This window comes from Colletotrichum karsti (genome assembly GCF_011947395.1).
Source record: "Colletotrichum karsti strain CkLH20 chromosome Unknown Scaffold1, whole genome shotgun sequence".
Taxonomy (NCBI): Eukaryota; Fungi; Ascomycota; class Sordariomycetes; order Glomerellales; family Glomerellaceae; genus Colletotrichum; species Colletotrichum karsti.
Genome location: NW_024065901.1, coordinates 2233861 through 2255265, shown reverse-complemented (window position 1 = coordinate 2255265; position 21405 = coordinate 2233861). Strand labels below are relative to the sequence as shown.

At 55.8% G+C, this 21405-nt stretch overlaps 7 protein-coding genes across 7 annotated transcripts; 4 read left to right on the top strand and 3 right to left on the bottom strand.

The window, feature by feature from the left end:
* Positions 1-75: 75 nt before the first annotated feature.
* On the bottom strand, positions 76-4875 carry CkaCkLH20_00528 (uncharacterized protein; the record flags this gene model as incomplete). Its single annotated transcript, XM_038883248.1, has 4 exons — positions 76-1782; positions 2254-2363; positions 2677-4716; positions 4815-4875. The coding sequence occupies 4 exons, from the start codon at positions 4873-4875 to the stop codon at positions 76-78; spliced, it is 3918 nt and encodes a 1305-aa protein (XP_038751953.1).
* Positions 4876-5586: 711 nt separating this feature from the next.
* Positions 5587-7368, top strand: CkaCkLH20_00527 (tachykinin family protein; the record flags this gene model as incomplete). Its single annotated transcript, XM_038883247.1, has 5 exons — positions 5587-5847; positions 5909-6047; positions 6114-6400; positions 6453-6574; positions 6630-7368. 5 exons carry the CDS (start codon positions 5587-5589, stop codon positions 7366-7368), a joined length of 1548 nt encoding a protein of 515 aa, XP_038751952.1.
* A 2400-nt stretch (positions 7369-9768) lies between these two features.
* On the top strand, positions 9769-11255 carry CkaCkLH20_00526 (amino acid transporter; the record flags this gene model as incomplete). The annotated part of the gene is made up of 2 exons (XM_038883246.1): positions 9769-11139; positions 11196-11255. The coding sequence occupies 2 exons, from the start codon at positions 9769-9771 to the stop codon at positions 11253-11255; spliced, it is 1431 nt and encodes a 476-aa protein (XP_038751951.1).
* A 359-nt stretch (positions 11256-11614) lies between these two features.
* On the bottom strand, positions 11615-13096 carry CkaCkLH20_00525 (uncharacterized protein; the record flags this gene model as incomplete). Its single annotated transcript, XM_038883245.1, has 1 exon — positions 11615-13096. One exon carries the CDS (start codon positions 13094-13096, stop codon positions 11615-11617), a length of 1482 nt encoding a protein of 493 aa, XP_038751950.1.
* Positions 13097-14013: 917 nt separating this feature from the next.
* On the top strand, positions 14014-15180 carry CkaCkLH20_00524 (mitotic spindle checkpoint component mad2; the record flags this gene model as incomplete). The annotated part of the gene is made up of 7 exons (XM_038883244.1): positions 14014-14094; positions 14191-14216; positions 14272-14310; positions 14387-14415; positions 14482-14672; positions 14716-14795; positions 14895-15180. 7 exons carry the CDS (start codon positions 14014-14016, stop codon positions 15178-15180), a joined length of 732 nt encoding a protein of 243 aa, XP_038751949.1.
* A 440-nt stretch (positions 15181-15620) lies between these two features.
* CkaCkLH20_00523 (ubiquitin carboxyl-terminal hydrolase) lies at positions 15621-18166 on the bottom strand (the record flags this gene model as incomplete). The annotated part of the gene is made up of 4 exons (XM_038883243.1): positions 15621-15759; positions 15814-17927; positions 17998-18065; positions 18133-18166. The coding sequence occupies 4 exons, from the start codon at positions 18164-18166 to the stop codon at positions 15621-15623; spliced, it is 2355 nt and encodes a 784-aa protein (XP_038751948.1).
* A 1185-nt stretch (positions 18167-19351) lies between these two features.
* CkaCkLH20_00522 (FeS cluster assembly scaffold IscU) lies at positions 19352-20256 on the top strand (the record flags this gene model as incomplete). Its single annotated transcript, XM_038883242.1, has 5 exons — positions 19352-19491; positions 19550-19645; positions 19807-19926; positions 19982-20048; positions 20113-20256. 5 exons carry the CDS (start codon positions 19352-19354, stop codon positions 20254-20256), a joined length of 567 nt encoding a protein of 188 aa, XP_038751947.1.
* Positions 20257-21405: the final 1149 nt, after the last annotated feature.

Sequence of the window (21405 nt, the reverse complement as noted above, 5' to 3'; positions counted from 1 at the left end):
GCATTATGAAAGCAATTATGTAGTAATACCACAAATCTTTTGAAGCACCACGCGCTCCAAATGACGTTCCGAATCTCATAGCTTGCACAACGGTCCGTCTGGAGTCTCAACAAATGCTTCAGCTCCAACACAGGTCGGACAGTAAAACACATGATCCGGGTCATACTTCCTCTTCGCCGCAAGATGCGCCGCATAATAGTCGCCATAAAACGTCTGGATATAGTCGGGATCGTGTCGGTCGCCTTCGTTCATGTACCCACCGGTCCCAGGTGACAACTTCTTCACCGCCGCGCCCTTGACGAACGTGATGTCGTCCTGCACCGCCTTGCGCTCCGCGTTACTCGCCGTCCTCGACACCCCGCGCCCGGCGACCAGGACGTACGGAGACCTGCGCCAGGCCGGGTGCACGCCCGACGTCGGATCGCCGGCGTCCTCGAACACCTTCCCGCCGGAGACCAACAGCGCGACGTTCGACACGAACTCGCCCGGCGCGCCGCTGAACACTTCGAGGGCCGCGCGGATGTCGTCGTATCGCCCCGCAACTGACGGATCCATCATGCGAGACGTGAGGATAGCGGTGTCGCCGACGGGGTCGTAGAGACCGGACTCGGCTTCGTAGAAGGACCAGTAATCACCGTACTCGGCCCAGTCCTCGTCGACGGACACACCCCGGTCCGGGGAATGTACCAGGTACTCGTTGAGCGAGCAGAGCGCGCAGGAACGGTCGACCTCTTGCTTGGTCTTGCCAATCATCCAAAAGTTGTGAGTATAGCCCGAAGTGGAGTTCCCCACGAAGACGGTAGGGGAGTTGCGAGACCAGTACGCGTAACCCGCAAAGCCCGCCCTATTGAGAGACGGATAATAAAAGAACAGCATCGACACGGCGTCCAGGAGGTCAGAGTTATTCGCGATCTGCCTCAGGGGCGTCAACGTGAGCCTGTGTACGGTGACGGCGTTCACGTTGGGGTATGTCTTGACGGTGGTGCTCAGCACGATGCCGTAACCGGGCCCGCCGCCGCGAAGAGCGCGGAACAGGTCCTCGTTCTCGCAGTGGCTCGCCACTACGACTCGCCCGTCCGCGAGCATCACCTCGGCCTCGAGTATCTGGTCCGCCCCGAGCCCGTAGTCGCGCGTCGCGGGCCCGTGGCCGCCGCCCGACGACCAGCCCCCGTTGGCGCTGGGCGACGCCGAACCACCGCCGACGGCAATCACGTTGTTCGCTTTCGCGACCTTGTAAACGTCCCTCCACTGGTAGGCGCCGTCGATGTGGATTGCGCTGCCGGTCCAGTTGGACCCCCGGCAGCCGTTGGCAGGGACGTATGTCTGCTGGAAATCGATGCTCCTGCGGTAGTGCCGGAGCCAGATCTCAAGGCTGCCGTAGCCGTCGGAGCGGCCGAGGAGGTCGTGCCCGGTGCTGGCTACGACGAGGCGGATGTTGTGCTGGCGTGCGTAGGAAAGAGTCGAGTTGATGTCGGCGCGGGTGGTGGCGTTGACCGCGTACGTTGGGAGAGAGCCTAGGGAGCAGCTGGTCGGGATCTGGCCCGCGGCGTGGTCGACCGGTGCGCATGTGATATTGTAAGGGTATGGCCGGCCGATTGGGTTGGAGGTCTGGAAGTCCTGGTCCGACCACAGCTTGGAGACGCGGGCACACTCGGCTAGGTCCTTGGCCGGGCCGTCGTAACAAGACTGCGCGATGGGCTCGCTCTTGACGAGGTTGCCGTCGAGGGTGAGGTCGAGGGCCTCCCAAGAAGACTCTGACGGCCAGCAGCAACGTCCGGGGACCTTTGGTTGTTTCAGCGCAAGCTCAACACACGGCGTTGGCCGGTATGGGTAAGGTTGAGAAGGCTCCCAGACTCACGCATTTGCATTGAAGATGGGTTTCATTGCCGGCAGACCGTCCATTCAATCCTCGGCCTTGAACATATCCTACCAGCGCGGCAACAAGCAACACCGATTTCGGATACATTCTGTCAGCATTCGACGGCTGTTCGGGGCAGTGGAGTGGTCGTTTTGCAGCCTTGAATGCAGTCTCCGGCGAGCGAGGTCTGAGAAGGGAACAACATGATGATGCACGTCGAGAGGGCTATATATCTGCCAGGGCGACACGCATCGACTAGGCTACTACCCTAGCTTGTATACACCCACCATCAGCCCTGTCTAGGTACCGTTCCGCTCGAGGTTGCGAGGAATGTTGCGCGGATGACATTGTCCTATTACATGTCGTACCAATCCGAGACTAGGTTTTGTACGTACACTCGCAAGGGATGCTGCGTAGATGCGGGGAAACGTCGCCTTGGGCTTGCTGACAGACATCGCCAAGATACGCCAATAGGCAGGGGTCCAGGTGAGACTCGGGATGTCACCTGGTGAGAATAGTAAGACGAAAGGGAGAAGACGGAAGCTGAAAGTAAGATCACGGATTGACCGCCGGTGAGCTGCGTGTGGTGGATTTTGTAGAATCGGACTCCTAGTGCCTCGTCTTTGCTTGAGCTCGTCGGTCTGGTGGCGGAGATCTTGCCTCCGGGTGACCTTGAGTTTACGGCTCTTGAAGTCAGGTAGTGATTGTCGTCCACGAAGCTCCGAGATAGAGCAGTGAAAGTCTACTAGTGTTATTACAGAAGACTGATCATGAAAGATTGACGTTCCCAAATTCGAAGCTGCAAGGAGAAATGCCACTATTAAGCAGGGACCAGTATGCCGTATCGACGCCTTGAAACGCCCAGTCTCCCGCCTCGGCCGTGATACCCGGACACTGCCATTGTGGGCACTCGGCGCCGAAGCCGCCGTACACGTCCCCGCTCCCGCTGGGTGTGAAGTCCTGTCCAAGAAGATTGTCTACAGAAGTCACGGTAGAGGTCTCCTGATTCGCCGGGAACGAAGCCGGCGAGACCGTGGTGGTGTTCGATGGCGTTGGGAGTTGGGAGTGACTGAGATCTACCGTGTGCAAGTGTGGTTGTGCGTTTTGGTTCAAAGAGTTGTTGATGTTGACTGTTCCGAGGTAGGGAATGCTGAGTCGCACGTTCCAGTCCTCGCCCGGTTGGTTGTTCAGGCAGTCATTGCAGCAGTCGATGATGGGGAGGAGTTGCTTGATGATCTCAGCGCTCTCGCCGGAAAGCTTGTCGTGGTTCAAGCTCGCGAGTTCTTCCATCTTCTCCATCGTGGTCTGAGCTAGTGCTCGGTCCTCCACTCGTTGCCGACACCATTCATCATCCCGGACTCCGGGAGGACGAGTGAGGTGACCGAGTAGCAACGTCATGGCCGCCATCAAGGATGAATAGTCGATATGCCTGCAGGAGAAAACTGCGTTATTTGCGGTGCGGAAGATGACGCAGCGTCGTAGTACCGCACGACTGGACTCTAAACATGTGTTCTTGCTGTAGTCATAGCGGTTATTGGCAGAATTCCGAAGCATATACGGCAGGTGAAGTAGAATGAGCAGGCTGTGGTGGTGTATTTGCAGCATCAAATGCGACATGACACCCATTTGGGTAGTTGTGTCTGTGTAATCGGCCACGGGAGGGATCTCCCACCAGGCATTTCCCATTGTTTTCGCTGCTGTCTCAATCTCGCAGTCGATGGATTGGGTGATGGCGTAGGCTTCGTGAGGTGGTGCACGGTTTCTGTCGATTATGCGGAGGGATATCACCGTGTATTTCTTTTCCAACTTTTCCATAGGTGTGTCATTGGCAATGAAAGGTTCAGAAAAGAAGCTATTGTCTTGCGTGCCAGCTGGTAAACCAAGCAACAGGGACAAATAGCGATCGCAGAAATTGATGCGATACCATAGCTGATGTGACGAGGGTATCGTCGCCGGATCGGTGGCGGGGTCACATGATTTCAGAGGCCGACTGCCGTTTCGTTCGATGCCAATGAGTTGGGCCAGACTGAGGGCCCTACGCATGGCCAGCCAGGCTTTGCGAAGATTCCCAGAGTTGATGAGATAGAAACCTTGCAAGATAAGGCATTGAAGGCCTTCAGCGGAGCCGACCAATTCGTCGTTTGAGGTGACGAGGCTTGCAGCTGCCACCCACTCAGCCATCGTGTCTTGGATGGAATGTGTCAGCCCAAGGTGTTTTTGAGATGGATTAAAACAAGGCGGTAGCTGCTGGAGACATATGGTCAACTGAAGTAGGTGCTTCGCCAGGATGGCAGGGTGTTTCGAAACGTCAGGTACGTCTGACAGAGTCGCCGTCGGTGGGGATTTGCCCTCGATGATGTCTTGGTAGGAATAGAAAAGGATCAAGACAAAGACCGGTCCCCGGCTCGATTCGATTATAATCTTGGTGTCCTTCTTTGATGGGAACATGGAGTAGAGCTCCTTGCATATCCGCTCATTTTTCAACGTGACGTGCGAAGATTCTGATACCGGCTGAGGTTGTGTTGGATTCGCAGGCGAGGGCGTGATGACGGGACTCTCAACGGTCTGCACACGATGGCTTAGGGGCGGTAGAGATTCCGAAGTAGGCGCAGACTCATTCAGTGACGAGGCGGGCGTGGTAGTCTTTTCTGTTGAGGTTTCGGGGCCGATTTTGTCGGCCAGCTTAACCATCAACTCCTCCAGCCGGGCGAGACGCTGGGCGACGCCGCGCTCCGGGGGACCGGTCGGCTCATCGTCGATGAACTCTTGGCTTAAGCAGGAAGTTCCCCGGACTTTACAGCCGGCACAAGTCTGTTCGTCGTCGTCGGCAAATTCGCATCGTATTTTCCTCTTTCGACCTGAACGACTTGTCAGCGGGACAGGATCGCCTCCATATCCGGCATCCGGCCAGCTTTCTGGGTCTCGGGAAGGCGGGATGGATTTCGGACGAACTCACACTGCCAGCAGCTTCGGGTTCCTTTTCGGACCTTTCTCTTCTTGGCTGGACGCTCGTCCATGACTAGAGTGACGGTTCCTGGTACCACAGATGTAACGAAGTGAGTGTGTTCCGATGACTTCTCAATCGCACAGTTGCTAAGTTTGTATGGTCGACGATTTGACCGTGACAGATAAATCGTCACCAACCGAAGGATTTGACATTTTTCCAGCACGTCAACGTTGGGTTCGTCAGCCACCGTGTTTTCAGCATATTGATGGCGGCGTCTTGTTGTGATTACAGATATTTCGGACTTCGGAGGCCGAGACGGACGAAAAGTGACCAAGAAGTACGTACCGACACATGCGGGACGGACGAACTCAAAGTCACATGCGTTGAGCCAATCAAATCAGGTCAAGTTGGTCCCCGCCTTTCAAGTAAGCGCTGCTGTTTGATTGGCCAACGATGCATGCCACTATTCGCACCTTATCTTACCTACTCTACTTAGTCACCCTAGCTTCCCCTCAACATCACTGGCAGTGTTCTTAGTCGATGACTAAACTTCCAATATTGAACATACGATTTTCCATCACGGAGCGCGGCGACCTGATCTGGTCGGTGAGTGACTAAGCAAATCGCCAGTGGACCAAGGGCACGGCTCCGAGCCGAGTGCCTCCGTGACGGCTCTGGCTCCGGCCGGAACCCGATCCGACGCGGCTATCATTCCGTCGATCGTTCCTCCGGATTCAGGGCAGCTATACATGGTTTTACAACCAGCTGACGCCGCCCTGCCATGTGTTCAACTCCTCAGTACAAGTTCGTCACCTTCGGCGATGAAGAGGGCAGCTTCCAGCCTGCCGACAAAGCTACTCGGAGTCATGCCATCCGCACGGCGATCCAAAGGGGTCCATCCGAAATAGGCGCCAACACGGCTCTCACATCCAAGGGTACCATCACACACAAATCTCAGCTGAAGGGTCGTTTCAGGCTGTCTGGGACATCCAGTCGCCCTGCGCAAAAACGCGGGAAACAGGCAACTTCATCAGATTCTCGTGTACGCGGTCACTTCCACCCATCAGACATCAACGTGCGGTACCTCGCTCATTTTTCGCCAGCCTGCTCAAGCCACCTTTGAAATCATACCGCCCTCTCCGCTGCCCCCTTGGATTCAAAGGCTGGGAAGCGATAATGCGGATCCTTTCAACACATTGCCCATTCCGAGCAATCCCTCCGTGGACTCCCTCGTCAAATATTGTAAGATTAGTGGCGTCCCTGCTCGCACCTCGCCCAGACACTTCGTGTTCTATGACTGACTTGCAGTCATCACGAGGTTCAATCTCAATTCGACCACAACAGACACGCAGAGACCATGGTTTCCCTACGCCATGCAGAGCGCTCTCATCATGCGTGTAACCTTGTCTTTGGCAGCTGAATTTCTCAACCAAGCCATGCCGTTGCTCGATCTGAGGCTCAAGCGCGAAGGGTATCGGCAGAAAGGAGAGGCAATGCGGATGATTAGGAACCGTCTGGAATCTCAAGAGTCTGCTCGGAGTGCAAGCGAGGATCTCGCGGTTCTTGCCGGCGTGGCCATGCTCGGCAGTGTCGAAGTCTGTCTTGAGTGTATCCTGATGCTACGCAGCGCTGACACCAAGCCACCAGGCGTTTCAGGGCAATTTCGATGCGGCGAATGTCCATTTGACAGGGCTCTATGCCATGATTGAAGCTCGAGGCGGACCAGACACGATCAGGCACGACTATATTCTTTGTCGCTGCATCAACTGGTAAGCTTGACTCCCAATTGCCGGTCCGGTACTTCCGCTCACCTAACTCTTACAGGATCGATATTCAGGTAGCATCCGGTCTTGGAAGAATACCCAAGTTTCCAATGTTCCATACCTTGGATCAGGTGTCTCTGCCATCGTCAGTCGTGAATCGTGCAATGACGCCTTCCTTGCGTCACATGGACAAACTCGGAGGGCACAACCCCGGCGAGAGCAATGAACCACGTAAGATTTTCACGACGCTCAGGCAGGCAATATTCTCGCAGGCGGGGTCGGTGTCAGCGGACACGATCAGAATTGTCATGAACACGGCAGACAGTTCGATTCTGCAGTTTCTCTACGTGGAGCGCCGGAGCGCCACGCCAGTCCAGAAACGCTTCCTCGTCCTCGTCTCGGCCGCGCAGGTCTTCCTCTACGCCGTCCTGCGCGAGATTCCCACAACCGGGCACATGGTCCGCATTCTCGTGGCGAGGTTGCGCGCCGCGCTGGACGATGCGGATTCGATCGCCCTCGTCTGGGTCTCCCATGACGCCACTCTGATGTGGGTGCTCTTCGTTGGTATCGTCGGCTCCGGAACAACGGAGGACCGCCAGTGGTTCACATGTCGTCTCCACGACGTCTTGGACAGAGCCAGAGACATCTTGCCACCGGATCGATGCGACCGACAAAGTCTGCAGCAGTTGCTCGCCGGCTTTCTTTGGCTGGACAGATTTTGCCTGCCGGTGCTGGACGAGATCTGGGTCCAGTGGGAGCGCAATAGCACACAGGAGCAGCTCAACAAAGCAGTCAAATGACGAGCACCGGATTGGCTCGCCTCAAAAGCAGCGCGGATCGGAGCATGCTGTCTGCCTGACATGTCCGTTCCGCTCATCGGCGAAGATATGACCGGGATGTCCCGTACTGCAGCAATCTCGGCCGTTGATGCGTTCGTCCGGCTGAAACGAGGCGGAAGTGGCACGACTCAGTCATCGGCTCACCGCAGGGCAACGGAAAGAAGTGCGTTGCCAATACGGAGGAAATGAGGGCTCACGGCGCTCAATATTTCCCTTTTTCGCGACAACTGGCCCCATCCCCGCAATTTTACCCCGGATTCCATCACACAATTGGAATTGCCAATGGCTTCGTCCCAACCCCCAACTCCGACAAGCCCCCCTTTCCCCTGGGCCCCCTCGGACCACTCCTTGTGCCCCTGTCCTCGTTCTCGTTCCCTTGTCGAGCAGCGAAGAAAAGCCCGTCGCAAGCCGCGTCGAGCTGCCAGACCGTGCTCGGTTCGCGGCACGGTCGGCCGAGTCTGTGATGCAAGAGCAAACCTTCATGGCCGCTAAACGCAGTCGATCAGCAAATGTTCACCAAGGCATTACAGCTCAGCGCTGACGCCAGTCTGCTGTCACGTCAGAGTCGACAGTTCCGTCCCGCTCACAAACTAATCCTGAAACTAGCCTCGCCACCGCTTCCTCGCATATCGGTCGATTCGGCGAATATTACCTGCCGGTTAATGAGCCTTCATGGCCCCAAAACCATTATCTCTGTGGTTGGTAATGAGAGTATGTCAGTTTATTCACTGTCGAACGCGACTGACCAGTCACAGCGTCTCAAGAAAGAGCGAAAAAAAAAAAGGGTCTACGCCGGTCCCATTCCGCGCTCATGGCTTTCGAGTCTCGAACATGGATGCTCCCAAAGGCCCCGCGGTTCGAGATCTTGCGTCGCCAACAGCGCTGAGGATGAGATTTGCAGGGGATTTGCCCTCTGCGCCGGCAGGGAACGACGTGGGAGGCGTCGACAAGCATTTTCCGCACTGCAGTCGATCTTCTAGAAGCCTTCCCAATCCGTGACCGTGACGGTGGGATCGGCAAGGATCACGACTCAAGGATGTCGGGATTCTACGGGACCAGGAACCGCGCTATTACGTTTTCTATTGCAGCCCTCTGCGGGTAACCGGCATTGCAACCACGACGGGCATAGTGCATTCAGGCACACTGCAAAAAACCATCGACCGTGTCTCGGGAACGCGGGCGGCCAGCCTATGAAAGATTTGCACCAAGACGCGGCTCAGGGCCCCCCCCTTGTTCGGCAATCGTGAACTTGGCTTTTTTCCTCATCTGAAAATTGAGCCTCACACGCTTGGCCCAACGTCCGATGAAGTTCAAGGACGCCTCTCGAGCCGTTTCTGCGTGGCAGACAACATCGCCGTCGAACAGAGAGAAAGAGACAACATCCACAAGCCGGATTGGCAACTCGACCATCACATCCTGGCGATGCCAGGCTTCTTCCCAGTGCCGCCGGTCGTATTTCGGGGCTGATCGTGGGTATGGACTGACTCAAGGGGCAAGGTGAGGCCACTCTGCGGCTCTGCTTCTGGGTCCATTATGTAAAGGAGAGGTCAGAAAATCCACTCTATTACGATGGCAAAACTTGTCGAATTGCCTCAGTCCCGCATTTGTTCCATCACGCACTTGGGAGCCCTCGACGCGACCTTGTTTTCGTGACAACGCAGAACCAAAAGTCATTGCTTTCTTTCAGGGAAACTCGGCACGCTCGACGGCGTCTGGAATCTCAGGGACGCTGGTCGATTTCGCGGGGAAACTCTGCAACGGTCTATTCCCCCGCAAAATCAAAACGCACGGAATCGACGGGGATGGGACGAGCTTTGATATCAATGACCCGGGCTGACGAACCTCCATCCCTTCCCGCCCACTCGCATTCGTAGTTGCCGGTGTCACCGCTCCAAGATCGCGGGGGGCCATAGATAAGCACCCTTGTTCGAAGTGTGCTGGGCCCAGTCGCGTTGCCTTCATTCCAACTCGACGAGTCGAGGCTTCGAGCCCTCGGTCTGACTCCGGGGTCGGTCCTGATGCTCCGCCCTTTGCCACCATATATCCTCCTCCCATCTTCCCATCTTTTCGAGTTGCTTTCTCCCGTCTTCAGTCCAACCGGCGCTTGACTGTCTCTCTCGGTCTCTCATTCTCTCAACTGCCGTTCGACCAGCTCAACCCGGTCCGCCATCCATCCTCAAGCGTGTGTGTGTGTGTGTGTGTGTGCTCGTGCTGCAACGCCACCACCACTAACAACCTCTCTGGTCCGTCACCCACACGACACCAGCCCTCTCAAAAATTCCTGCGCGCCCTACAAAGGCTCCACGCTTTCGCAACACCAAAGTCAAAAAAACTACACACTCAACCACCACGCTCGCAAACATGGATCACGACCAGATTAGAGAGAACCGCGGCGTCGAGGCCAAGGACACCAAGTCGGACGGCGCCGTCGTCGCCCCTCAGTTCTCCCGCGATGCCGTCTTCCCCGGCGAGGTCGTCGGTGAGGTCACCGACCTCAACCGCGCCGACCTGGAGAAGCAGAAGGCCGCGCAGGGAAGCGCGCACTTCCACCGCCTCGGCTGGAAGCGTCTCACCGTCGTCCTCATCGTCGAGGCCATCGCCCTCGGCAGTCTGTCCCTCCCCGCCGCCTTCGCCACCCTCGGCATGGTCGCCGGCGTCATCCTCTGCATCGGTCTCGGTCTCATCGCCATCTACACCAGTGACGTCGTCGGTCAGGTCAAGCTCAAGTTCCCCCACGTCTCGCACTACGCCGACGCCGGCCAGCTGATGATGGGCCGCTTCGGCTACGAGCTCGTCGGTGTCATGTTCGCGCTGCAGTTGACTTTCCTGGTTAGCTCCCACACCCTCACCGGTGCCATCGCCTTTGGCAACATCACCGACAACGGCGCCTGCTCCATCGTCTTCGCCGTCGTCTCCGCCATCATCCTCCTGATCCTTGCCATCCCGCCTTCCTTCGCCGAGGTCGCCATCCTGGGATACATCGACTTCGTCTCCATCATCCTCGCTATTGGTATCACCATGATCGCGACGGGCATCAACAAGGACAGCATCACCACTGCTGCTTGGTCCGCGTGGCCCAAGGAGGGTCTCACCTTCGCAGAGGCTTTCATTGCCATCACCAACATCGTCTTCGCGTACAGCTTCGCCATCTGCCAGTTCTCCTTCATGGACGAGATGCACACCCCCTCCGACTACGTGAAGTCCATCTGGGCCCTCGGTCTGATTGAGATCTTCATCTACACCCTCACCGGTGCCCTCATCTACGCGTTCGTCGGCCAGGACGTCCAGTCCCCCGCTCTCCTGTCTGCCGGTCCCCTGATTTCCAAGATCGCTTTCGGCGTCGGTCTGCCCGTCATCTTCATCTCGGGATCCATCAACACCACCGTCGTCGGTCGCTACATTCACGGCCGTGTCTACAAGGACTCCGTGAACCGCTTCATCAACACCAAGATGGGCTGGATCACGTGGCTGGTTTTGATCACCATCATCACCGTCGTCGCCTTCATCATCGCCGAGGCCATCCCCTTCTTCTCCGAGCTCCTGTCCATCAGCTCCTCCCTCTTCATCTCCGGCTTCACCTTCTACTTCCCTGCCATGATGTGGTTCATGCTCATCCGTGAGGGTTCTCCCTTCGCCTCCCACAACCTGGTCAGGACCGCCCTGAACGGTCTCTGCTTCGTCATCGGCATGATCGTTCTCGTCTGCGGTACCTATGCCAGTATCGTCGAGATTGTAAGTTCTCTCACCTCTTGCCACGTATCAAGCAGAGCGCTAACTCTCCGTCACAGATGCACAAGTTCAGAACTGGCGCTATCAACAGCCCCTTTACTTGCGCTTCCCTCGCATAAATCACTTCGTGATTGCATTTTGAGCTATAATGAATATACCCCTGTGTTGAATATTTCTTACACACTATTGATTTCCCTCATGCAACGTGACTAAGACTGGTGAATTCAAGCGAAAGTTACATGGCTATCTTTGATTTCTGTTTTACTACTCTACCTAATGGTGTATGCGCCGCGTTTGACGAAACCTAGTGTCACGTACACACCATATATATCCCAAACGCCATAGACTAGTGCAGCGAGGGTCGACGCATGTCTACACTGCGGCCGATAGATGATTCCTTCCAACTGCCTCCATCGCCATCGCCTCGAGTCTCTCGTTTGATCGGGGATCTAGCCTCGGCCCGGCTCTGGCCGATCGTTCACCGGATTCTATCTTCAAGCATCGTTGTAGGACGCACCGCGAGAGCGACGGCAGGCTGGAGAGCAACGGACGCAGACGCGGCCGCAGGAAATTTCCAAGCTGGGACGCGACGCTCCTCAACCTTTTCGCGGCACCTGAGCGGGATGGCAACGATATCGGCGGGTTTGATGAACGGAGGCCAAGCCTGGGTGGCCGTCCACTTCTTGAAGCAAGCGATAGCCTTGCTGAAGCGCTCCTTTCTCTCTTTCTCTTCCTGCACTGCGTACTCGCCCATCGCCGGGTCTTCGATGCTGTCCAGCTCCGCAAAGGTCGAGTACTTCCCAGAGCTATTGCGGTGATCGCCGTATTCGAAGGCCCCGAACACCTTGAGAAGCCAAGCGTCGAACATATAGGGATTCTCCATCCACAAGCTGGGAAACCACCCAGCAAGCTCAACTACCGAATAGGCGCAGAACATTTCGTACGGGTGTATCGGCCGAGACGTGATCTCCAGGGTGTCGCGGCCGTGGTTGGGGCTATCAATACCGAACTTTTCTAGCGAGTCCAGGTGGTCTTGCGTCGTCTCCCATACCTCGTAGTTGGTGAGCTTGAACAGCACGGCGCGGGGTTTGTCCAGAAGTTGTCCGTTCTTGTCGTACATGGTGACGACAATGTCGGAGGCGCTGAGAGGCATGTTGTTGTATTTGACGCCCAGATGAATGTGATTAGCCAGTTGACGGATGACGTCCTGCAGGATGGCCAGCCGTGTACCCTCGTGCAGGCGCAGTGTCGCAGCTTCATCGCTTCGAAATCTCGGGAAGAAAGCTCGCGGGCGAGGAATCAGGTAATTGTCTGAGACATAGGAAAGCTCATCGCACATGTCGGCGATGGACTTGCCCTGGATGTACTCGGTAGCAACGACGGAGACGAATCTCCGCTGGCCAGCCCCGTCGTCGACAAAGGTGGCCCACGTGCCGTAGAACTCGGGAACGATGCAGCGACCACCCGTGAGCTTCTCGAAGTCGCCTTTGTGGCCCGGGGGCGATCTCTTCCCTCCGGCTTCGTACAGGTATCTGAGCGGGTAGGCTTGGCGGGCGAAGCAGGAATCGGCCCTCTGAGCGGGTGACATCGATGGCGAGCCTTTGAAGAAGGCGTGGTCGAAAAAGTTGAGGGCGATGAGATCGTCCGTATGGACTGGGTAATCGGGCTTCGGGCGGGACGGCAACGGCATTCCCTCGCATCTCATGTCGGGATGGCGACGTTTTCCCAGGTGCACGACTCTGGCCAGTACGATTTGGCTCCCGCGGTCAGCGGCGACTGCGATGTGGTCCTCGACCTGGACGATGATTCGAAACTCATCATTAAGCTCCGGCTCAGCATCGTATGAGCTGGGCTCCAGACGCGGAAAGTTGGGACTGCCGTATGGTGGTCGGGGATTGGGATAGGGCCAGAGATCTATGATCTTGCCTCGGCTGTATCTCCTGAGGAGAGTCTCTCTCATTGGATGCGACATATTGATCGGTGAATGTCGATGTTTCGTGTGGAGTAGTTGTCTGAGATGGTTGTTGAACAAGTGAAATTGTAAGTCGGTTAAGACGTGGTTCCTCCCGGTGTAAAGAGAGGTCGTAGGTTGAGTGTAGACAAACCACATCGAAAAGGGAAAAATGAATTCAGCGGAAGCAAAGCTTTTAATGTCTTTCGAGAGAGCTGAAGGAGATAGGTATTCTCCGATATACTACTAATGCTGAGGGTTATCTTGAATACTTGCTAGCATGTTCTACCTTGTTTGACTCCCATCGTATACTGGTTCCGCCAGTTGATATGGAACCTGGAAGGCTTGTAAGTGGAATGGGTCCCAAATACTAAGTCAACTATAACTTTCATACAGAAGTATAACTATGAATTGGCTACCAAGGTGTGATCAGATGGCCTTGTGAAGAAATTTATCTCCGTAAGCTTCCCCATCCTCTCGAATGAGACGCATCGTGTCCAAGAAACTGTTGTTGTCGGAGTTCAGTCGTGCGAGTTATGTGTCTACTCTGCTTCACGACCATCCCAATACTCCTTATGAGTACATTTGAACGATTGACGTGAATTGCATTCCGATAGTTCGCATTCACCCGACAAGATGAGGTGCTGAATCTCCGTTTTTGGACAGTTCCGGGATGCCGTCGGAGGTCCACGCCCTGTCGGCCTGAAAAAAGGTGGGTACGTACGGCCGGCCCGCCTCCACTGGCCCCTCCCGTCACCGCCTGCACGGGGGCACGGAGCACATGTCCAGGGGGGGGCAGTTCAGCTGTGCAAATCACCCCGCCAAAACGCAATCTGAACTGCCAAAAGTAAACAAACCCATCGTCGTCGCCTCACCCGTCAATCGACCTTCTCCCAACAACCCGACATCACATCCAACCTTCCACCATGGGCGCCGACGACAAATCCGACAAGTCCAAGGTGCACAAGCTCGCCCTCAAGGGCAGCGCAAAGCTGGTCGCCGAATTCGTCAGTACAACCCCTCCTTTTCGATGCCACCGCCGGTTTATCGTAGAACCAACTCTGTCTGGCGCAAAGGCACAACCACGCTGACCTCTCCTCCAGTTCCAATACTCGATACACACGATCCTGTACGCTCCCGAGCCATCACCGTCAGCCCGTGAAATAGACTAACTCCTCGTCCAGCTTCCAAAGAGGCGTCTATCCCGCCGAAGACTTCAGCGCGTAAGGACAATCCCCTACCTCTCCACCTCCGCCCGCTGGCTTTCCTCGCATTCGGTGCTGATACCCCCCGTCGCAGCGTCAAGAAATATGGCCTCAACATGCTAGGTTCGAACCCCCCGACCGACTACCAACGCGCGAACGGAAGCTAACGAAGGTCCCCGCCGACCGCAGTCTCCTCCGACGACCAGGTCAGGGCATACATCAAGAAGATCATGGGCCAGCTGGACCGCTGGATGCTCCGCGGCAAGATCTCCAAGCTCGTCATCGTCATCACGAACAAGGATACTGGTGAACACGTGGAGCGATGGCAATTCGATGTCAGAGAGATTCCCTACCCCACAATCCGCTGGACTCGGCAGCGAGTCGAGACGAGAGCCCGTTGCTGACCAGGCCGCGGCCGTGCAGGTGCAAATTTTCGGCAAGTCGAAATCGTCAAAGTCCAAGTCGGGATCCAAGGCAACGGATCAGGAAAACGTCGCACCAGGGTACGTCACACCATTATTTCCCCGTCATTCAACTCGCTCCGCTTCCGAGTTCCGTTCCATTCGATTTCCCCCCTCAGGCTGACCCGCGCGACGAAACAGGTCAGCAGCAGACGGACCCGCACCCGAAAAGACCGAGAAGGAGATCCAGGACGAGATCGCCGCCATCTTCCGACAGATCACCGCCTCGGTGACCTTCCTCCCCCAGCTCGCCGGCGACTGCACCTTCAACGTGCTCGTGTACGCCGATGCCGACAGCGAGGTGCCCGTCGAGTGGGGTGACAGCGACGCCAAGGAGATCGAGAACGGCGAGCGCGTCCAGCTGCGCGGCTTCAGCACGAGCAACCATCGCGTTGACACTCTCGTGAGCTACCGTCTCGCGGAGTGAGCAGGATAGACATTGGAAGTGAAGACATGTAATACTATGAGGCACGATGGGACTGGGCACGTATTCACCTGCTTTGCGCCCGGAGCGGATTCTTTGGACAGAGTCATGCCTGACGACGGCATGCAGGGGCGTCTCGGCGTTGTGGTTTTGGAAATCTACGAAGACGAAAACGTCTCCAGTAATTGATTTTCAAGTTTGATGGGTTGCAAGAGATGTTCTCTACTATTGTCGACCCTGTAGCTGTAACCTCGACTTTTCCTTTTCTATGTCATTCATGCATGCTGCTCATCTACCGCCCGCCGCTCCCACCATGCTACCTTATTCCCATAAACCAGTTGACGCATTGAACATCAACGTGCCGTCCGTAAGCATTGGGCAGGAATGTCTGTCCCATTTTCATCGTTACACCGCCCCCCAAACGCCTTTGCCGCTTCACTTGCCTACACTCGGCTGAAGAAATAGACATAGGCAAACTTCCTCATCTCCTCAATCTCCCCCGCCTCGACAACCTTCTCGTCGTTGAACAGAACCCAGGAAGGGTGCCCGTCGACCTCCTTGCGAATGAAGGCCACGTAGTGTCTGCAATCATCGTTAGTACAGTATTATCAAACTTTAAGTGGCACCTAAACATACCCAGCGTGAATGCTTGTGCCCTTGTGGCAAGCGATGGACTGAAGTTGGTATTTGGCAGGAGTGACTGCGGTTCCCGCCTCCTTTTTGGGTGCAGAAGAATCGCTTGCTCCGGCAGGCGCCTCGTCGTCGTCAAAGATACCTTGGTCTTCCGGGTGACTGAAGAGCCATTCAACGGCTCGCTCAACATCTCCACTGGTCTCGCGGAGTGCCTTCTTGGCTTGAGGCACGGAGAAGCCCATGGCTCCCAGCATTTCAATCTTCTCAGGATCTGCCGAACCGCCTCCGGCAGCAGCGCCACCGCTCAGCACCAGCGGCTCATCAATATCGGGATCCTCCATGTGTGCGAAGAGCCACTCCATCGCGGCATTGGCATCAGAGTTGCCAGTGGCGTGCAGAGCTCTGTCGCAGCGATTCCGGCCAAAGCCCATCGCTTCCAGCTGGCTAACAGCTTCGGGATTGGCGACAAACGCCGGAGCGCTCTCAGCCTCCTCCGGCAACGTCTCCTCGGAAGGCTGCAGGCCATGGGAAAGGTAGTCGTCAAGAAGGAACGGCTCATCCGGAACGATGACAGGTACGTCAATCTTGACGGGAACCCAGTTGACGACTGCCATCTTCTTAGCGTTGACGACGAGGTTATCTGGGAGCGTCTTGAACAGAGAACGCTTGGTGTAGCCATCTTTGCTACCGCATGCAGAACACGTCAACTCCACAACTTCCTCAGCCGTGAAGTGGTCAAGACACTCCTTGAGGGTGACTTCCTTGTAGGCGTCAGGCTTCGTCTCGGCTCCGTCGGCTGCAGGAATCTTCTCCAGGGGCACGTCGACAAAGATGTTGTCTTGCTCGTTAGTGGTGTACCGCACCTTCTTGCATCCGAGACACTGAAGTCGCTGCTCCAAGATGAAGCGGAACGGCTGGGTTGGGTCGCCGAGGTCAGATGGGTGCTGGGACCGGGTAACGAGCTTGAAGATATGCTGCAAGAACTCGAATGCGTCCTGTTGCCGCATGGTAGAGAACTCTTCATGACCTCTGCCGATCAAGTGCTTCAACATGGCAGGTGTCAATCCCTTTTGGTAGGTGATCTCGGGAGACTGGTCAGATGCAACGAGATCCGAGTCCGGCTTCGAGTAGCGGCCCGAAATCAGACCGTCTGCGATCTTGCGCAGCTGCGTCTCCAAGTCCGCGGCAGGTTCCTGAACAGCGGGCAGATCGCGGCCAGGCAGATAGTACCGGTTCTTGAAGGCGGGTGTGTCGAATAAGCACTGGACAATGCTGGCCAAATAACAGCTGTTTCCGAGGTTCTTGAGGCCGGTCAGACCAGCACCGAAAAGAGGCTTCAGATCTTTTCCGTCTTCCGTGGTCATGCTGAAATCCCAGCGCAGATTCTGCTCGATTTGCATCTCCGTCAAGCTCTTCTCCGTCTTCTGTCGATCCGCCAGCATGATGCCCCAGTGACCCAGATGTTGACCTAGGTCTCCATCAATTCTCTCCTCGTCGCACTTGTAGCAGTATACATCTGCCGTTCCTTCCGGGGTGATAGAACCCAGCTTCACGGCAACGCCGTGACCAGACTCAGTCGAATGGGCGAGGCCGTGGGAGTTGCCGTCCACGCCACCCATCTGCTTGCGTCCGCAACCCAGGTTTCCGCACTCCAGACAAAGCCATAGGTTCTCCTTCAGATCACAAGCGGAGCAGTGTCCGAGATCGCCTGACTGGATGGTCCGCGGCTCTGACTGCTGCATCAGCAGGATATGCTCGCAGCTAGTCAACTCTTGCTCCCAAGCCTTGACCTCCTCCTTGCGGGAGAAGGTGTTCGCCTTCATGATGCCGTCGACTAGGGGTGCGAGCTTGTCGCTTGTCTTGTCGAGATCCTGCTTGCAATCGAGGCACTTGACAGTGGTTGCGGTATCAAATCGGTCCTCTTCGGTCTCGGCGGCGATGGCGAGTTTGGACATCTTCAAGGGAGGTTCATCGCGAACAACGACCTTGCGGGTGCGGCGGATGTTGAGAACGAGGGGGTGGTCCCAAAGCTGGCGGTGGAGCTGGGCGTGGTTGCGGTCGCCGGCGCAGCCGCCGTTGAAGCACTGGAGGCAGACATCGACACCGGCAGGATCATCCTGCATATCCCAAATCAGTACCAGACGCCAGCAGATGTCATTAGGACAACGGAAGTGGAAGAGCGCTTACCAGAGAGTCGAAACACTGGGTGCAGTCCTCACGGTAAACGGAGTGGAATGGGGCCGGCGGTTGCAGAGCTATTGCAAGTCAGGGAGAGTTCCATGGAGCCCACGACGCGATATTGAATTTCGAGAGAAGACGTACATGAGCCTATGGTCTCAAGGTGCGGGCACGCCATGGTGGAAGCTGTCGTTGCTGCTCCGGCGATGTCGTGATGCTTCTTTGGGTTAAACGTGAACGGGTGCTAGTTTTGAGGGATCAGCTTCACTTGGTCGAATGAAAGGTAGGATGAGACGCCAAGGGAGGCGCGAGTAAAGGAAGTTTAGTTATAGTGTACCTCAGATTGTGAAGAAAGTACTGCGTAGTAGAACAGCCGTTGGTGTTGTATGCAGATGGTGGGCTGGATTGATGTTGCCCCGCGGTAGGATCCCGGTCACGGCAGGGCGCGGTGCCTGGCCTTGCTCTAGAAGCTGCTGTAAGCTTGAGAGGTGCCAAAGCTTCAGGCGCCTTGGCAGCTTAGGTAATGGCAGAGGCGATTACGTAGAGAGTGGGGTAATTAGCTGGTACCTAATAGTCCTATATCACTGTTTTAGTGCATATTGTCTGATATAAGGAAAGTTTGTCTTGACATATGCTTCAAAGCAACTTCCCCGGACTTTGAGGGGACCAGAAAAAAAAAGGAGAAACGAGGGTGGGTCACGTACGTAACGACAGCGACGACGGAGGTGCACGGCGTATCTAATCAGATCCAATTTCTTTCGTTGACGAGGACAATGACAAATTGCTGCCGCCCCGGCGAATGCTCCACCAGAACAGCAAATCCCGCCCAGCCAGCTGGTAAAATGGCAAACAAACGTGACAGGGCCTGGCTGGGACTGGCAAACTGAGGGTCGAGGGTTGAATAAGCCGAGGGATCAAGGCTTATCTCGGCCAATCAAGGCCTCATCCTTCGGAGAAGTGGGGACGGACGAAATTTTGTCTTCTCCGAGGCGCCGAGCCTAGCGAGCTCTCCATGACTTAATGCATGGTCATTGAAAGCTCTGATTGGCAGCTGTCGTTTGCTACCACCGAGATCGCCATCGTTCTCCGTCACAAGTCCCGCATCCGCAAGTCACATCTGCCACTGCCAGGCCTCTCCATTTATCCCCGGTCGGAATCTTCGCCTCCTCTCCCGCGCCCTCAATTCTGCGACCGCCCTCTATCTCAATACATTCCTATATTCGCCATATTCCGTCGACCACATCATCTCGACATACCTCAGACATCCTGAATCGACTTTGACGACTTCAGACAACTCTGCGACACTTGCAAAAGCTCTACACACGAAGCTCTACGAAAGACGAAAAAAATCATCACCTCCACGATGTTCTCCAGATCCCTCCGCGTCGCCTCCCGTGCGATCCTCACCACCTCCATCCGCCCCTCCGCCGCTCCCGCCCGCCAACTTGCACCTGCTGTCACCGTCGGCGCGACGAGGGCATACCACGAGAAGGTCCTCGACCAGTATGTGACCCCGGATATCACACTTGGAAGATAAAGGGTGCTGACCGTGGCTAAACAGCTACTCCCGCCCCCGAAATGTCGGTTCCATGCCCAAGGGCGATCAGGACGTCGGCCAGGGCCTCGTCGGTGCTCCCGCTTGCGGTGATGTCATGAAGTAAGACGCCTTTCTCGAGAAATACCCCCGATATCACAAAAATCACTGTTGAAATATCATTTGTGTGCGGCATGGCATCCGGTGCTTGAACGGTCGCTGTGTTCAGCGCTCCAACACAGACTACGACGAACATTGGACTAGACGCTGACAATCTGCTGCAGGCTCAACATCCGCGTTGACCCCAAGACCAACACCATTTCCGATGTCAAGTTCAAGACCTTCGGCTGTGGCTCCGCCATCGCATCCTCCAGCTACCTGACAGAGCTCGTCCGCGGCATGACGTTAGTTGCCCTACCTACTGCGCGCCCTTTGATCAACGCTGACAAATGAGTTTAGTCTGGAGCAGGCCGGCCGAGTCAAGAACACCGAAATTGCCCAGGAGCTGAAGCTTCCTCCCGTCAAGGTACGCCCTTTGTTGTCTGTGTGGCGCATATTGTGTAGCAAACATAACTGACAAACAACAACAGCTCCACTGCAGCATGCTTGCCGAGGACGCCATTAAGGCCGCCATTTCCGACTACTACACCAAGAACCCCAACGCGAAGCCCACCAACCTCGCGGGCACCGAGGCCAAGACCGAGTCCGCCGCCGCCGCCGCCGCATCGGCATAAACCATGCACGTCTTTTCTTAGTTCGTCACTTGTCTTTAGGAGTTTGGCTACAAGGGGTTGAGGCCATCAGGGGGTGTGTGGTGTGTGTGGTGCGGCCTCGTGATCTGGCAGTCATTTTGACCGGGTCGAAAGTTCTTCGTCGTTGCGAACGTTTTTCAACAAAAACAAATTGGAGTTTGGGAAGGAAATATGGATTACGCAGGGCTCGAAATGGATGAAAGCTCTCCGCTACGGCCGCGATGGCCCCCCGCGGTGTGAAGGCCAACGCTGCCACGACGCAAGCCTTTTCAGTTTACTAGTCACAAGGCTTTCCAAGGGGTTAGGGTTGTACGACAGTGTTAAAATACCACTTATCTAGTTGCCTTTATTTGTGACTCGACAGAGACATTACAAAATGCAAGAAGATTTTGTCCTGCCACAAAATAACGCCTCACAATTGTTACCCCTCTGCCGCTTTTTCAGGTGAACCGACAGAGGAATGGTGAGGAACCGCGAATCTAAGCGAATCGTGAGACTGGAACTGCGGGGCCAGATTGATCTCGGGATCACATCTCCAGGGATACGACCTAGCCCGTGTCATGCTTAGATGTTCGCCAACGCCAGACTATGCTCAGCTTGCGCAGTGCGAGATGTGTATTATCACGATGCCAATGTGCGCAGCATTGCTCTGAGTCACTCAGGTCAATCACTACGCCAGGTGAGGCACCGTTGAGCCGATTAGAGTGCATTCGGGTTAAACCCGGAGACTTGCGACGCCCAGCCGTCATATCCGCCCAACCTGCACGAGACCGACAACGGCCACGGGCATCAATGCCGAAGTCCCTCTCGCTGAATTGGCTGAGTCGGGAGGACTTCCGTATCTCCGAACGGCGGACCTCTTCAGCGCCCTGAGTCTCGATGACCACGGCAATTCGGCCGACGTTTTGAACAGTCGACTTCATTTCCTCGGGCGACGGACACATCGACTGCTGAGATTGAAGTCTTCTGCAGCGTTTTGTTGGTGAGTGTTGAGTCAATCACCAACCTCGCTCACTTCAGGAATGGATGGTGGTGAAGCACACGTCCGCCAGCTACCCGAGATTTTGACAGAAAGAATTATAGATGCAAGCACTGTAAACCCCTGGCGATCGCTTCAAACCAGGGTGCCTT